This window comes from Ambystoma mexicanum, chromosome 10 (assembly GCF_040938575.1).
Source record: "Ambystoma mexicanum isolate Mex_15411 chromosome 10, UKY_AmexF1_1, whole genome shotgun sequence".
Lineage (NCBI taxonomy): Eukaryota > Metazoa > Chordata > Amphibia > Caudata > Ambystomatidae > Ambystoma > Ambystoma mexicanum.
The window spans coordinates 1,627,517,993-1,627,536,531 of record NC_090932.1 but is presented as its reverse complement, the minus strand read 5'-3'; the positions used below and the strand labels follow the sequence as shown (position 1 = coordinate 1,627,536,531).

The 18,539-nt window shown below is 43.8% G+C and overlaps 1 protein-coding gene across 1 annotated transcript in view; it reads right to left on the bottom strand.

Annotated features, from left to right (window-relative positions):
• The window catches only part of TRMT2A (tRNA methyltransferase 2 homolog A), a 146,096-nt gene that overhangs the window by 81,323 nt on the left and 46,234 nt on the right, over window positions 1–18,539 (bottom strand). The window contains 3 exon segments of the mRNA XM_069620018.1: window positions 6,623–6,738; window positions 8,119–8,233; window positions 8,487–8,668. Coding sequence (XP_069476119.1) covers window positions 6,623–6,738; window positions 8,119–8,233; window positions 8,487–8,668 — 413 coding nt within the window.

The following is an 18,539-nucleotide window of genomic DNA, read 5'->3' as shown; positions in this document are numbered from 1 at the left end:
CTCTTTCTTCCCCTCTCTCTGCCCATCATCTAGGGGCTCTCCCCCTTCTCCCTCATCTGAAGCCAGAAATCTTGGATTCATCTTCAACTCCTGTCTCCTTCTGCCACACATTCAGGACCTTGCCAAGAAGTCACACTTTCAACTCATTCTTTTCAAAGACATTCTCCCTTACCTTACTTTACCCCAGAAGCTCAATGTTAACAGAGCTCTGTGTTAGGGAGAATTCTCTGTTTAGGCTGAATTTCCTAACCTAGTGAGTCCCCCAGCAACTTTGCTGGATTTTTGGTTTTGTTTTTCTCCTGCCAAGAGTGAGACTCTTTTTACCCTCACTCTTGGACATGATTTGAGTGTGTTCCTTTGACTCTAGATGTGTTTAATGGGATATGGGGTCTTTTACTCCATAGGGCTTCATGTGTTTTTGTGATGTGTGTTACACAGCACCCTCAGTGCAGTAACACAGGATTGTCATAGTGACCCCCCAGTATAGACTCCATACCCTGGGACTGACTACTGTCTCCCAGGGCATGTAAAGACAACATTGACTTTTAGTCTTGAAATCTGAACAGAACCAGTACAAACCATCATATTGTGGACGTACTGGCTAGGGCAATTCGATTGCCCCGGGGTCGGTTAGGCGAGGGGGCACGTCTCCATCCCCCCTGATCGAGTTTTGGCTGGTGGCAGTGGATGCTACTTTTTATATTCAGCCGCAAATATTTCTCGGTGGGATTTTCCCATTGTTCGAGGCTACTATCTTTATTTATTTAATTATGATAGCCTTGAACATACCGCCGGTTTATTTAATTATTATTAATTCTCCGGTTGGTATTTTTTGCCAAAACTCGGTTCTAAAATGGCATTTGTGTTCTCTTCTGTGACTCCGACCCAAGTCGAGCCCTTTGTTCCACTTTTTGGTGAGCTTCTCCACAGAAGCCCTCCAAAGTGGTGCCACTCTGTCTGGGGTACTTGGGGGGGGGGGGGGGTGGAGGGGGATTTAGGCACCCTGGACTGAGTTGCCTGAGTTGCACCACTTAGCATGTTTGAGTGACAGCTACGCTGGGTGAATGGGGGTTTTCTGCATAAAAGCAGGGCTTTGGGGACTGGAACTTCAGAAGTCGCCACAGGACCTAAGAATCCGACGAGGCAGAAGCTGAGCCGACCTGCTACGACGACACCACCGGTGGAGCCCTGCTGATCCGTCTCACCACTTTTCCCAACGACAGAGGAGATCTCCCGCTGGAGAGTCTTCTTCCTTTGACTGGTGGGGATAACCAGGTTCACCGTCTTTTCGCCTTCCCGACGCATCTTGTGGCCGTTTTGCATGTGCCAAGCACCTCGGCAACCGGAATACCACGTTTTACCACGACCGCAAAATAAATGGCAATACCTTTAACCGGAAAACTCTGCGGCTGGTTTCTTCCCTGGCAGTACAACGACCTTCATCTTTCCTCCAAGTCGAGATCTTCTCTTCCTCTGGACGACGCCGAGACTTGCACCCGCTGCCAGGAACAACTGCCACCGCTGGAGGATCCTTCCCACTTAAAGTACCGTGTTCTGCCTGGCTTCCCTTGCCACAAACTGTACGGGGTAGCTTTAGCCCCCGGCTTTCGAACCTGCGTTAGCCTGGGACACCCTGGCTAAATTTTTCTGAGCCTCTCTAAACTCTTTTCAAACTCTCTGCAAGACTTTCAAAGCCTAGTGTAACTGTGTGATCTTGGGCGTATTTGTGCTCTGCTCTCTCCAAGAGTGGGCCCAGCCTATGGACTTTGGCTCCCCAGTGACTTTTGCTCTTCTGCCTTGCTAAAAGTGTTTCTAAATCTTAGAGTGGTGTATTTTCACATATTCTGTCTTTTTCCCTCCCTTCTTCATGAACTTATTGGAGTGCCATCTATAGTTAAGCGTTCACCTCTGTCTGGAAATAAATGGTGTTAACTAAGACTGGTCTGATAAGGAATAAGGGGTGTATATATCATAATAGTAACTTGTGTTTAGAGTGTTTTACAATAAGAGTGCTGGAATGTTTCAAACAGTGTTTTTAAATAAATAATTATATACTCTCATACCAAAGCTCTGGTCAGTGTTTGCGTGTGCTATTGTGTCCGAGTGCCTATTGTTTATACTTTGCATACTGCCTAACTCTTCTTGAGGGAAGCCTGACTGCTCAGCCACAGCTACCAGGTAAATCTGGGTGGTACAGACTGCTACCAAGTGGGTTTACTGCTAACACCTGTACTCCTAAATCTTTTGCAGTGTTCCCAAAGGGAACTGCACAGGTTTCTGCCTATCACTCTGGTTCTCCCTAGGCTAGACTCTTGCAATAGCCTTCTCTTGAATCTACACTCTTACTCCCCACGACCCCTCCAGCTAATCTAGAATAGGGCAGCAAGACTTATCCTTGGCCTCAAGCCCAGGGACCGCATCTCTCCTGCCTTAAAAACTCTCCACAGGCTCCCGGTTGCAGCAAAGATCAAATTCAAATCCCTCTGCAACATCCATAAGGCTGTCTGGGGCTGGGTACCATGCTATCTGCAACTTGCTTTTGCCAAATACTCTCCCTCTAGACCACCACGTTCCTCTTCTACCCTGAAGGGAGGATAGCTCAGTGGCAACGCTCGGGTGTTGGAAGCAAGACCACACTGAGAAACACTGGTTTGAATCCCGGATCCGTGCTTAAAATTAATCACAGGTATTAAGAGTGTTATGAATATCTGCACAATCCGAATGTACAAGGCCTTGTAGGATCATTTCCCTCTCCCAACACCCTCTTGCCTTGTTTCTCCTTGAGACACATGTATATGTGCATTAAATGAACAATAAATAAATAAAACTGTTTAGCGCTTCGCTAAACAGAGGGCTGGGTGGCCGATCTTTCCTCAGCTGGTTCCCTCTTATGGAACAGCCTCCCCCTTCGTCTTGAGCCGGATCTCAAATTCCTGAAGCTGCTCAACACTTTCATTTTCACCTCCTCCTTTGCTAACCCCACAGTTGCTGGGATTGGTGACCAGTGCCCTTCAGGGCCCTTGCCTCCCACACCCAATTGTCTTCAGCCTCCGCCTGCCCACAGCACTTGCCTTGGCACCCACTGGCCTATGCCACAAAAAGCTTGCACTTTATTGCAACTGAACGCTCCGTAGCACTTCCTACACTGGGCACTTACATCTGCTGCTCATTCACGCGCATGGGCGCTCCAGCACTTACTCCCACTCCCTCATCCCCTCTCTGTACTTGCACGCTCTGAATGCTCACAAGACCCAGGAGATCTGTCTTTATTCTCCAGTGTTAACTGTTTTCAATCCCATATACACCCTCCCTGTTGCCCTGTGGGCGCTTTGAAACACAATTTACTTGTTGTACAAGCGTCTAACAAAGGCACAATAAATAAATAAAACACAGAATTACTGTTTCAGGAAATAATTAATTCTGCATCACCACAGAGCAGGTAAGACTCGCATTTACTTCAGTGGCCTAAGGGTTTAAAATGTCATCCCTAGGTAGGTTCTACCAGGAGTCTCACAGTATCTTCAATGTGAAGAAGAGGATTCAGAAGGAAACTCCTGCGATGATGCAGCAGCAGACTGGATTCTTGGTCAGGCAGACGAAAGAAGGGACACTGGAATGGATCTTGCAGCAGTCGAATTGAGAGCCTCTCAGCAACAGATTCTTCTCAGTCCTGTGGTTTTGTCGCCCTTTTTCAAAGATCCAGTGAAGAACTGTTACTGTCCCAGTCGTTTTGTCTCGCTTTCTCAGTCAAGCACTCTGGTGATGGGACTTCAAGGAGTAGAATCTGGCCTCTAGAGTTCCTTGAAGTACTCCAAAGTTTCAGGAGGATGTGATCTTCGGAAGGTGATGCACTGTACATTGGCCACAGTTACCAAGGTATTGGTGGTTGCAGCCCTGGAAGGTCTTCAGACTGATTGGATCCACCAGTCAAGGGAGAGTCTCATCCTCTTCGGGGCTCTCCTGACACTTGGAAGGAGAGGAGCGGAGGGGCAGCAGTCGCACAGCAGCAGTGAGACGGAAGGCATTTCCGGTCATGTGGAAGTGGCTGCAGGCATCTCTCTTCTTCCTTGTCGATTCTTCAGTTCCAGTGGTCCGCTTAACTTCAGCGCAAGGATCCAAGCCTTTTATCCAGGAACCCAGCCAATCAGCACCCATGCACCATTCAAACTCTGGGTGGTGGCTGTCCTTTTAGGATAGCCAGACTCCCAGTTGGAACTGGTTCCAGGCATGCACAGCAGAAGACAAATACCAGTGGAGTTTCGGAGTCCTCCCCGGTTTCCTGTCCTCAGACACACTGGCGCCTTGGGTGGGCTTCACAAAGGGATCCTGCTGAAGAAAAAAGTGAAACCAAGACCTCCCCCACCTTGCACAGCAGAAGAATGACCAAGAAAGAACACATCATTGTGAGTTGGCAAAAAAAGACGGACCCATTTTGGATCAATGCTGCCTCATGTGCCCTTTACAGCAGATGCAATAGAAGCCTGCGTGTAACTTTCAGAAAAATTGGTAGAAATCCACTGCCACCAGCCACTCAGATGGATTGGTTACTGTGATTAAAAGGTTACAGGAGAAGTGGAAAAAGGGATACATTGTATCCCATCAGCACTCCATACACAGTGGGGTGTGCCGATGCCATAAAATAAGAGTTAGGTCAGACCAAAAGTGTCCAACTGCCCTTGATAACTTATCACAGGAAAAATAAAAAGGGCAGCTCAAAGAGCGCCCAGCAACACTGCACAGAAAGTGCTGTGTGCTGCAATGAGACGCCACAAACGTGGAGAAAAGCATGACGCCAAGAAAAAGATATACAACAAAATATAAAGATCCCAAAACCAGATTAAAAGAATGGAGTGTGGAAAAGGGTTCAAACGTGCTGGGGGACTCACAGATGGAGATTAGGCATACAAATGAACATCTACCAAACACTATACTGCACAAGAGTGTTTCTTGGCTCTCACCAAAAATTCCTAAAAGCATTTAAGACATTAGGAGGTTTTCTTGCATCAAACCATCATGCACAGGCCACATCTGCACTGATATGCATCTGACAGACAGGATCACTAAACTGACCGACAGGGTCCTGCTCAGATGCAACTGATGTGTTACTCACTGCAACCTTAACAATGGCCATGCACAGCTAGTCCCGACCATTATCTTTACATCATCAATACTATTAAAATTGCCTAGATTATACAATGTGCTGTTTATGTATTGCAATGCCAGGCCCAGGTCCCGCAACAATGTACCCCAGACTGCCTCAGCGCATCATTGGCCAAGATGTGCTATGCAAAGGGTGAACACTCGCAACAACAATGCATGCATTGAAAGGAAAACAGAATTTTCCTTAAACAGACAACTGTCTTTCATTGTCCCTCCTCTGTCTTTTTCCAGAAGGGATCCTCATGGATTTCTATGTCATAATGTTCAAGACTGATCAATTGTGTGGGAAATGGCAACCAGCTTCAAAAGAGTGGTCTACGAAGATATGCAGAGTAAGCACTAGAAAAACATGCATCACATTTTCAGAGGTAATTTGTAGTGTGTGCAGATCGACGAGCTTTACATGACTGCACCACGCGACTATGAATCAACAGCCATCTTGGGTCAGTGAACACCCTTCCCCAAGTAATTAGGCTGTCTGCACCTCAGTATCCTGAGTAAAAATGTCCTTGGGTCAGTCTCATTATCTTACAGCTATGAGGAATAGACATTGTAGGTTAGTCTCTCGCCAGCAAGACAGCAACGTACAGACCATCTTAATACACAAATCCCCCTCTGAACATCCAATACCACAAAGCAAGGGCCATCTTGGGTCTGTCTCTATGAACTCTAGATTCCATTTTGTTGTCCATCTCAGGTTACTCCACATTACTGCAAGGCACCACTAACAGGTCTTGCGTTTGACCCTTTCGTTACCAGAGTGGCAGCTCATTGAAATTTGACTTTTTGAATGCCCAGATTTGTACAACCTACTCTTTGGTGTAGCCAGGAAACAGGCAGTAAAATTGGCCTGTGGGTGCCGCTTACCTGGGTCGCATCTATGCTTGCATGTACAGAGTAACATTTGTTTTCTAAGCAAAGGTGCTCAACTTGGCATTTAGAGTTTCCATAGACAATAAACATCTAAGACTAGCCACTCCATCTTGGCTGAGAGCTATTCGTCCAACTGGCTCTAGTTTTTGACAAGTGAGACAGAGACCAACAAGTGGGGGTCAAATACAGCTGTGCATACATGAACCGTAAAACATTTTCACCTGCTTTTCTGAAATGGTCAGGTTTAGATTTTGCAGAGAGTAATGTCCACGACACGCTGATAATCCAGAAGGATTGTTAAAAGTAAAGCAACAGTGAGGCACCATTCCATCTATTGCGCTAAGGACAATTCCACGTGTCCGGTTAGCCCGTAGAGCTAGTTAAAGTAGGGTTGTTCTTAGTTAACAGTTTAAGAATCAAGTAACTCATTAACACCATCCAAGAGTATTCACCTTTTTAGGAGTCACCAATTATAAACAAATCCATTGTCCATTAAATGTTGAGATTGAGTGGGGTACACAAGGGGTGGCATGGAACAATATTTGTTTAGTGATCTACAGAGAACCACTCACAAGAACACCAACCACACCTTTGGCCTTCTTTTGCATAGTAAAGAGAGGTCACACCGCTGTCCTTCCCTTCTGCCTCCGTGAAGAATCTTGCCAGAGATGCCTTCAGCTCTGTTAAATCTTCTTCACTTAATTTCTAGGAGAAACAATAGAAAGTATTAAATGGAGTTTGTGGACTCAAAGAGCTTTCATTGATAACATTTCAGTGACTACCATTCGGCGGTGACTCTGGACATGCTAGTTAGTTACGCCATTAGCAGCTTGTAAGACACTGTTTTGTGGGTGGTACACAAAGTATTTAGCACAGTAAAAACGAAGAGTTGAGTAAAGACAAAGAAACGCAAAACTTAAAGTAAACTAACCATCCGAAGCAGAATCAAAAGGCATGTTGGGGTGAGTTCTTGGGAGCTGCACTTAGCAAACTCGGAAGACTAAATGCTTTGAGCAGCAAAGTGTCAATGCAAGAGAAGACCACTTATGTCAGGTCACTCCAAGTCCAGTCCTCAGAAACCAAATGCACTCTATAATTTCAATATGCGCTAACAAACTAAGTTTGAATAAAGTGGATCTTACTGGGAGTTATTTGGGTCATCAGTGGTTCTCCTGAAAAACTGGTGCGATCGAGGCGCTCGAGGACCAGTGTAGGTGGCCACTGATGCATGTGCCGATTGACCGATCAGTATAAAAGAGAAAAACAGTGAACATGACTAAAGCAAAGTTCTAAAATGATTGCGGAACACAAGAGAATCAACCAAGTATTGAGGCAACCTCGAACTAGGGAGAGGAGGGGGGGGGGGGGGAGTCGATACTACAGCCTCTAGCACTCCGAGCCAAAAGGTCAGAATGCCTTTCAGGACCCAAGTACTGAGTTTCCTACCTAAGGGAGTACTCCACTGGACTACAAAGAACAGAAGCAGGCTAGTGGTTAAGTTGTAAAGTGTGGATCAGCGAAGCTCACACAGGATCCCACCTGTTCTTGTAATCCAATGGTCGGATTGTTGGCCAATCATTGATTATCTGCCACAATTAGGTGCAACCTAGAAATGGGATGTATGCCAGTATTAAATTGCTGTTTTCTCCCCCTCAGGCTGCCTTGGAGTGACATATGCTTTAAAATCAAATAACTTCCAGACACAAAATTCACTGTTGCAGCAAATTAAATCTGGAAGAAACCTATTAAAAAAGTTGGTGGAGTAGTGGTTGAAAGCCAAACACTCAGGAAGGCAGACTAATGCAGAGTTTACGACCACCTCCAACAAAAGTGATCACGCCAATAACATGCATCTCTGTGCTCTACATATAATGCATATTAAAATGAATGGGGAATCATATACCACTTAAGGAGGTAGAAGGTTATCTAGGCATTGTTTCGAATATATAGTTTTGAATGCCAAAGTTTCGAAAATAATGCATCGATGCATTTTTCTTTCAAAACATTGCCATTCGAAACTTGGCATTCGAAATAATCACTAGGAACCAGTAAAAGCCAGTCATGTAACCAAGAGTTATTCCGTACCTGTGGATTAAAATGTGCAATCACCATTATCTGTCCTGTACTGCTCGTGCGGACTGTTAGCTGTCTCCAGTGGCCTTCATATGTTTCTGGGCTATAAACAGAGTATGGCGTAGACCTGCAAATATCAAATTTTGAATTTAAGCAGGGGAGCTGCTGCAGATAATTAAAATCATTCTAGGCACATATTAACATTGCAGAGCTAACTGTATAAAGGTTAATGGACCCATGATTTTATGTGGCTTCACTCAGTACCCTGGAGTCCTGCACATTTCATAACTTAACTTTTCACACATCTTTGCTCACAAGGTGTGTTCTGGAGTTCTCTTGACAGTGGAGCCCAATTTGCATAAACATAAGCCAACTCTCACCTGATATACTCTTGAAAAGCTTTCACAACCGTTTTCATGGAAGAAGGAATGTGAATTGTGTCAAATGGCTCCACCACGGCACACGTTCCACCTTTATATTTGCCTAGACGACAACCCACAGTTTTATCTTCCTGGTTGGCACCAACACCAATTAAGAACTCGCATTTGTTGCGGTACTCTGTCTACAAGAAAGATCATTCACAAGGTCAGCGCTGAGAATCTGGGGCTAAGGAAAGATGCCAGACACACACACACACACAACAGATCCTTTGATGACAATAGTACAGTGGACACAATGAATTGAATTCACCTGGTCGTTACTCTCAATGGTAAGAATATAAATGACTATTTAAAGAGTGTTTTGCACAAAAACTCTATTTAACATAAGCACTTTAAAAACAGGTGGTGCTACTCAGATTGTAATCTCCACCTGGACCTTGAAAGCATAAAAAGCAGAGTTTCCACTATCAAGATTAAACAGACTTGTATGCGTTAGCAAAATGAGTTACCTTACCAGCTCTGATCCATGGATTACAAAAAATGTGGGCTAGAGCACATTACGGGCAGACGTCCTCTGCAGCAGACAGACCTCCTGACACTGCCAAAAACCTCAGCTCTGTGCACAAACTACCACGGGAGAGTTTCATCCACTGCCCAACAATGCAAGCTTGTCACTTAGCCCACCACTGCTGGCTATTTGCACTGCCCATCCCACAATTACTACAGTGGCTACTTCTAAGACTACTCCCCACTTTCGCACCTTGAATCACTAGTGTATAGGTGCGCTATATCATATCACTTTGCTGGAGAAGTCTTTACCAACTGTGTACCACGATCCATCTTCAAGCCCCCAAAATATAATCACTTTCAGTATTGTTGGCACTCCTTCCTTCTTTCGTTTCCATATGTAAGGAAAGACAGGGTTCCAAACAAAAGATAAACCAAGCCTCTTATTTGTAGCTATGGCAGAGCACTCATGCTTTTCTCAAGGGAGAGGAGAAGGCTGCTGGCGAGGTACAGTTAACTCGTTTAGGCTCACCAAGAGATACACTTTATAATACACGGCTGCTTGTGATACCAGTATAAAACCCCTGTTAATAATCTTATTACAAGCTACTTGTGACATCACTACTGAGCTGCAATACGAAAATGGCATCGCTACTGCTCAGTAATACGTTATTATGCTTCCGTTATGGCGTCAAAATGCCTGTTGCTTGAGCCAGCACACAGTAGAATTTCAACTGCCACTGCAGCACTTAAAGCTGTGACAAGCTTTACAAATTATTTTTTCTAAAATCGCTTTCTGCGACACTACAGGCATGAACTTAAGGCTACCAGAAGATACTTGTACCATAAAAATTAATAATGCAGCAGTTGCGTGTACCACTGAAGACAGACATTAGTGAGATAAATCAGACCCTGCAAGTTCTTTAAAATTCCACTAGACCTGCAGGTCGAGTAACTTATTTTACCCACTCGACCGAAGAGAAATGCATTCAACCCATGGCAATGGACGACACATTTAAATGTGCCTTCTATAACATGGTGCACGTCACCACAATCCCACTTTAGTTTGGCACACTGCTGCCAGCTAGAGTCCAGCCCTGCACAATGAAACCCTTGACATTTACTGCAAACAAAGTAAAGTTTAAATAAAAGTTTCAAACATCCCCTGCAAATGGTACTGGCCCTTCTGAAAATCTTCTTGACTATGTGAGTGGGTGAAAATACTTCGCGATCCTCGGATGAGTGTCTATAAAAGGTTAGCTGCATGAATGGACACAAATAGATATGATAAAAAGGCTCTGAAAAAGGTTTGGCCATCTCGCTCTACTGCAGGTGCTAATATATAATGTAATCATCCTAGAGCAAAGCTAGCTCTAGAGGCTAACTACAGTGATGTTAGTGCAGTAGATCTATAGATGTACAGACTGGATGGAACCTCTGATCACTGCGATGCATAAACATCTAGTTAGCTTTGTCTAATCATTGTGTAAGAGGAAGGAAAGTAAGAGACTAAGCAGAGAGGATGGTGTAGCAGGCACAGAACTGGGCAAACTAGGTGGAATATTGCAGTTAGTGGCTATCTCACTTTCATGGTAGGTGGTATAAAGCAACCAGGTGATAATGCAGAAAGTCAAGGAGTACGGGATCAGCTCATGAGTTGAGCACCAGTTGCAAGTTGCATGTACCAAGCAGGTTACAAAACTAGGTTTACCATCAAAAACATTTGATCATGTACATTTTCATGTGTCTCTTCATCAATATGATGCATCTTGCCATAAATTGAAATATAGTTGACACTGATATTTAGATACACTAACCTACACTTAACTGTAAAGCATGGAGACAATGCAGTTTTACAGTAGCAATGCTGTAATTATGTATTCATCTAATAATTTTACATTTTTAGAAATTAAAGTGAAAGACCGCAGTTAAAAAAATTAAAGTTAACACATGTTTGTATTTGGCAGACAGGATATGGTTAGCTTAATAAAAAAGGTATTATCCCAATTACTTTGATCTGAAGGAAAAATAAATCTTGCTTGCACACTCAAACAGGCACATAAGTTGGAGGAGATGGCTGAACTCTCTCGATTAGCCTTTTTGAACTTGCAGTGAAAAGAGAAAAGAGTGTAGAGGGAAACCTGAAGTAAAGAGGAATGCAGGCCGATCTGCGTTTAAATTACAGGGTAATTTAAATAGCTAGGTTTCCTACACAAGTGCCAATTTGATTAGCAAACCTATAGAATTGCATAGCAAATTGCTACGCGACGCTGCTCATTTTATGCCTTGAAATTCACAGATTTTGCATTGATTATATGCATCAGCAACTGGAAGATCTCTTACAATACATTAAGCAAGAGGCCAGGTATGAAAGGTCCCACATCAAATGTAAAAAGGTTATTGCAAGCTACTTTGTACTTCTGTACCCTTATAAAAGAACTCAGCTTTCGTCCTCATTCCACTTCTTGGTCACATGCAATACAGATCCTAATGTACAGTAGGGGGTACTTTATGCCATACATTACAGAGTTACACAAAAATCAATAAGGCTAGTAGCTAAATTGAGGGGGTAAGTAACTTTATGCTAGTAGCTTACATTTTAAGTGTTGCCCCTTGTATGGATAAATATATGATCTGTACCTGGGGGGCAAACTCAGTACACTGCAATACTCAAGGGGTGGTCCATAGACACAAGCAACACACATCAGTCATGTTCAGAATCTGCAATGCCAATATATGAACAGTGGCTGTAATCCCACCAACCTCCATTTCATAGCAGAATAAATGTTTCTATTAAATAAATGAACATTTAAAATTCATCGCTTTTTCACAATTTATCGTCCCCCCTCTCAGTGAGTCGTTGACTTCTCTTATTTCCTTTTTATCCATTTTCATAGTATTTCCAAATGGAGTATGCTGCAGATGTCATTACTACCAATTCTGCACCATGTAAAGTGCTCCAAAATGTAACTGTTGTGATCAAGATGATTAACCAAAGTACTATAGCCTCTAACATAGCAGATTGTTAAATAAGAACAGGGGACACTCAAATGGAAACCCTGAGTAGCAAATTCCTTATATCTTTTCTTGCTAGATAGCTTCTCAATATTTAGTATGTCCGAGTCGCTAGGCGTTTTCTTTCAACGAGTCTCTAGACTAGGAGAGTTTAAAATAAGATCAACAACCAAATCTAATGTCGCAGAAGATTTGTTAACGGTAGAACTCAGATCCATGAGAAAAGCATTGGTGGTTCCACTAATAAAGGCATTTACCAATCAACATTAATAATTCGTTCCGATTCTCCTAGGCAGTCCTTAGCTTCAGATATAACAGGGTTCTTGGTATGTGCCACAGAGATTCCAATGAGAGGACCCCAAACGGCATTCTCAAGGCCTCAGTCGGAACTGTTTGAGGTAGGTGTAGAATGGACCGCAAAATGTTTGCCTCCATCTTTCTAAACCATTGTACATACTTGGAAGAAAGAATTTGCAAACCATGTAGTATACTTGGGACAATGCTGACTCAATATTGCTGCGCTGCTGGTGATATACTGTGACCCCCCCCCTTCTCTGAGCCATGCAGCGATTGACAAAGCTATATTTTTTTCTCCAAATTTTAGGAGTAATCTGCTTACCATAGTACATGTTAGGGGATCACCTTGAATTGGAAATACCAAGTTAATATATTATTTTAACGTTTGAAGTTGGGTTTCTTTCATTTTCCAACTGAAACCCTGTTTCCCCTTTGCTTTTGTTGTTATAATCACCAAAGCACATTACTTTAGTCTTGGAGATATTTACTATCGTGTGGTTATTTTCAGCATAAGTAGAAATGGCTTCAATATATCTTTGTAATCCAATAGGGGTTTTATCTAAAATGATGCTATCATCAGCGTAGGCCAGTCAAAAGACTGGCCTATCGTTGAATCTCGGTGGGAACTTTCTAGCAGCACTGATATGATCAGCCAAGTGTGCAGCGTACAGATTATATAACATTGGCACCAGTACACTGCCTTGTTTAGGGCAGCGGTTGGTATTCCCGTTTGCCGCGATTCTATTGGCGCCAGTACGCAGCCTTGTTTAGGGCCGCTGTTGGTATTCCTGTATGCCGCAATTCTCCAGCCATGTTCAAATCATATGGTTACTGAAGTAGTAGGATAAAGTGATTTAATAAAATATAGAAGTTGTGGATCTATCCCCATTTCTCAAGCTTTTTCCATAGCAAAGATCTAGAGACCAGATCAAACGCTTTCCTATAGTTAACATAGCAGCAGTATAAATGTCCACGGATAGTGTCTGCCATCATATACTGCAGCGCACAAAGATTAATAGTATTGTGCCCTTGTCTAAAACCCGTTTGAAAGGGTGACAACTTCTCATCTTTAGCCCACTGAGTTAAACTCTTCAGCAGTATAGTGGCAAACATGTTTTTTGATGTGTCCATCATAGCAAGCAGTCAAATTTGTCGGGTCTAACCCGTCTGCCTTTTTAAAAACAGGGATGAGCATTGATTTTAACCAACTCATGGGAACAATACCCAAATAATATACAGGCCTTTAGCCCAGCACTGAGTATTAGATTTAAATAAAATATTCGGAGTACCATCTGGTCCGGGGGACATTACTAAATCTTCACAATCTAAACCCCAAGGATTGTTTTTACTATGATCTGTGTTAGGCAGAATCCTGTGCAGTTCCCTTGGGGAACACTGAAAAAAGATTTAAGACTACAGGAGTAAGCAATAAACCCAATTGGTAGCAGTCTGCACCACCCAGATTTATCTGGTAGCTGTGACTGAGCTGTCAGACTTCTCAAGAAGAGTAGGGCAATATATAGAGTATACACAATAGGGCTAAAAACACAGTAGAGCAAACAAACACTGACCAGAGCTTTGTATAAAAAGTATATAATTATTTATTTAAAAACACACTTTAGGCAATATACTAGCACTCTAAATCAAAAGCAAGTTAAAACACAGTCAGGTAAATTATACACACCTCCCTTGATAACTATCAGACAAGTCAGAGTTAAAACACCACGATTTGTTAAACAGATGTGAGCGCATAACCTGATGGCACTCCAATAGTTCAGTTAAAGGGAGAGAAAAAGTCAGAGCATAGAAATAAAACAGGTCCCAACACTTTTAGGAGTTCTCAGCAAGGGAATAAAAGGCAGTAAATACTGTAGAGCTTAAGTTCATAGGCCAGGCCCACTTTAAAGGGAGCAAAGCGAAATGTGCCCAGGATTACACTGTTTAGAATGCACTAAAAGTCTTTGCAGAATGTTCAAAAGAGGTAGGGGTGATTCAAGAAGGTAAAGTTAGAAGATCTGGGGCCAACCCAGTTGGCAAGCCAAGGATTTAAGGGTCACCTTGGGCAAACCGAAGAAAGGGAGGACAGGAAGGACACAGTACCTTAAACAGAGAGGAGGCTCCAGCGGTGGCAGTTGTTCCTGGCAGTGGTTGCAGTTCGTTGTTTCGACCAGAGGATCTCGTCGAGAAGGAAACGTGGAGTTGTTGCACTGCACAGGGATGAAACCAGCCGCGCAGTTCGTCAAGCAAAGGTGCGTTCCTTTTATTCGCGGTCAAAGTGGTGAAGCTTGGCTATCCGGCCGCCGGGGTGCTTGTCACGGCCGATTCGACCAAGAGACGTCTTTGGAAGGCGAAAAGGGCGAACTGGTTGGTCCCACCAGCTCAGAGGAAGATCTTCTCTTGTCGTCGGGAAAGTAGTGAGGTAGTTGCAGCAGGGCTTCACCGGTGGTGTCGTCGTTGCAGATGGCTCAGCTTCTTCCCTCTTCGGATTCTTAGGTCCTGTGGCGACCTCTCAAGTTCCAGTCCCAAAGGACCTGCTTTTATGCAGAAAACCCCCCCATTCAACAGCCTAGCTGTCACTCAAACATGCTAAGTGGTGAGCCGGGCGGCTCACCACTGGCCCAATCGGAACAGAGTGCGACTTAAGTTGCTAAGGCAACGCAGTCCAGGGTCCCAATACCCCTCCCCACACATCCTGTGGAACCCAGACAGAGTGGCACCATTTGGAGGGCTTCTGTGGAGAAGCCTGCCAAAAAGTGGAACAAAGGACTCGACCTTGGTTAGAGTTACAGAGACGGACACGAATGCCATTTTGGAAAAGAGTTCTGGCAAAAAGACCCAACCGTTAATTGAATATTAAATAAATAAACCGGCGATATCTAACATTGCACCAAAAAGTGGTGCGTTTAAAATCAATGGGAAAATCCCATAGAGAATATTCCGGTGGAATATTTCGCGTGGTAACCACTGGCACCAGCCAGAAACTCGACAAGGGGGGACTGGACAGTGCCCCCTTGAAAACAGACCCAGGGGCAATCGAATTAACCCCTTCCAGTACTTCCACAATCTGATGGTTTGTTCTGGTTCTGTTCCCAATTTAGGACTAGTAAAGTCAATGATGACTTTACATGCCCTGGGAGACAGTCAGTCCCAGGGTATGGAGTCTATGTTTGGGCGTCACTAGGACACCCCTGTGTTACTGCACTGAGGGTGCTGTGCAACACATACACAAAAACAGATGATACCCTATGGAGTAAAGAACCCCATAGCTCATAAGCATACAAAGAGTCAAAGACATACCTCAAATTATGCCTAAGAGTGGGAGGAAAAGAGTCTCACTCTTAGCAGGAGAAAAAAACAAACCCCAAAATCCAGCAAAGCTGCTGGGGGAGTCACTAGGTTTGGGAAATACGCCTTAAGAGAATTCTCCCTAACAATCTGCATTATAATTAATTGTGCTGCTATCCATTTTTGGGTCCAAATAAAGTTGGTCAATAAATCTACTCCAAGAAAGCTCTAACAGGATTTAATTTCTTTGTAGTAATAGAGGACAAACATTCGTTAAAACAGGACCAGAATTTACGATGGTCGTTGAATTTAAGAAGACCCGCCAGGTAGAGCCAATTAACATTATTGGTTGACTTTGTGCTGGCAGAGCCAATTGTTAAACCTTGTATCCATATTTTTTTAATTGCCACCCTTTCTAATCTAGACAAATGGGAACTGACCCTTAATTGCGTTCTTTCAGTGCAACAGACTACTTTGTTGTTGTATCATTTTGTCAAGAAATGGCTTATGTACCAACCACTGTTTTCCATTTAAATAGTTTATTCTAAAATGCATTTGCGACTCTATATCAACAATTGAGGTTTCCATATTCAAATCCTCTTGCAGCATCATTGTTTCAATCTGGATTATATTGGCTGACAAAAAATGATGTACAACTTTCAATTTACGACCCGACCACGTTATGGGCGAGACGCGCCTATTTCTATCAACCATAAGTTTTCGCCGGTTGATCATTCTCTCCTTGTCATTTTTACATTTTTTAAGTGACCAGCACAACATGGCATGGTCACTTGTCTCTTGAGAACGAATAGCAATCGGGCTGCAATGTTTCATCAGGGCTGCGTCAGCAAGAGCATAATCAATATGAGAAACATATGGGCCATAAATCCAAGCATAGGTTGCATTGTTTTGCACCCTTTTAAGCCTATAAAAAAGCAAGCAATATAAATCGCAAGTATTAACAAGTTGTTTCCAATTTCGAATAATTAATACAAATGTAGTCCATGTACACCATATCATGCCTAGAATGAAGGGGATAACATTTCTACACCATGTCCGACAGGGCTACCACTACCAGACCTACATGGTGCGAGACCAGAAATGGGAGGCAAACACAGAGGACTCAGATTGCTACAAACTTATATTAAATAATAAAAGGGTTGGAAAATGCCTCACTATCCCTACGCTAGGACGTATTTCCCTACCTCAACCAATATCAACCAACACAAGGGGTTTGTTGTGCGTCAAGACGTCCAAAGCAAAATGTCCTATGTTTGAAATCCTATCCTAGCCCTCATACTCGGCTTTGCCCAGTATACTCTCCTGCCAGGGCTTTCTCATGTAATGCAACTGTTTCGCATTTGGGTATTGCTCCCAGGTCTTTAATCCTTTTTCCATTACTTCACTCTTCCAACTGGTTTCCATCTTCTCCAGATATTAAGTACACAAACGGTTCTTACATTCATCAGCTCTACACCTTCGCCCCAGCATCTCAAATCCCTGGTTTGGGCTTCCTTCCACTTGCTTAGTGCTTTCCTTTTCTACACGACTAACGTAGCGTGTCCCAGCTCCTTGCTACAGGCTCACCGGCTTTGTTCAGCTGCGGAACGCCTCACGGTCTTCACTGCTTCCTCACTTCGGTCGTTGCAGGCGGCTGGTGTACGGTTACTGTGGCGTCAGAGGGGCTTCTCTTCCCTCGTTCCCAGCCCTTACACAGGGCTTCTCTCCCAGCAGGATTTCCACGAGCGCCGTCGCCTCAAGCCGCTTCCTTCTGCCCACCCATCTTCCTCCGGGCTCCCCGAGTCAGGGGACACTCCATTCTCCAGGTGTAATCCTTTTAAATGTCCTGGTGCTGGTCATACACCTACAACCACTACAGCAAGTCTCCAGCTTCTCGGCACCAGTGAGCTGTATCGCTCCAGTCACCTTCCTCGTCTCAGTACTCCCATATACGTGGATATGAGCAGTTCCTGACATGTTTTCCATGCGATATTAATGCGGCTGGTATTGGTTCTTTTTAGGAATAGCCATTACTACTCCTCATCTCCGTTTCTGCTATGCTGTTTTTCATGTGGTATTGAGGAGGCTGGTATGTGTTCTTTTTTGGAAGTAATCGGCACTATTTTTTGCCTCTCCCTTGGCTCAGTTTCTGTCATGCTGTTTTCCATGTGGCATTGAGTAATATTGTCTATAGGTTTGGAAAGGAGATGCCATCAAGGAGAAAAGGAGGGAACATCCCTAATGGGGGGATATGCGACTTCCGCTGACGATGCCATGTCATCTCCCTGAGTGTTGCCTCCCCCCCATTCCTCCCTCATATAGCCACCCCAAAGGGTCAGGATCAGGTAGCGGCTGCCATCCTCTGGCCACATGAGAGGCTACTCTGGGAAAGGAGTGACAAAATCAGATACATCACAATGGTCTAATAACCACCCTAGAAATGGGGGGGAATACAATGTAACAAAAGTTAGACACAGTAATACAGTACATTTCAATAGGCAGGAATGCAGGGCTTTGTTACATTAAACCTGCAATAAATCCTAGGTAAAGCTACAATTTCAGTCTTTGGTGTAAAACTCCAAAGACCCACAAAAAAGTTTAGGTCAATACCATTTTACTCCCTTTAGAAGGAGTTTAAAAGTGTGTACAAGTTTCCCAGAAGAATCAATGGAACAAAGCCCATAGTCAAGCCACAGTTATGGTTTTAACCCAGGTAAGTACTCGGTCTACGCTACAGGTGTGGACAAAGTAGCAACCGAAACCAGGTGATGCTAGCGGAGACCCCTTCGAAGAGCTCGAGTCCCAGGTTTGAGACGCAGCAAACCAGAGAACAACAAGTAGGATTCAGGCTAATGAAAGTAAATGTCCCAATACACCACTACTCCAGGACCCAGGGAACCTGTGAGGACTATCCCAAAGACAATATCAGGACCCCGAGATAAGCACTGG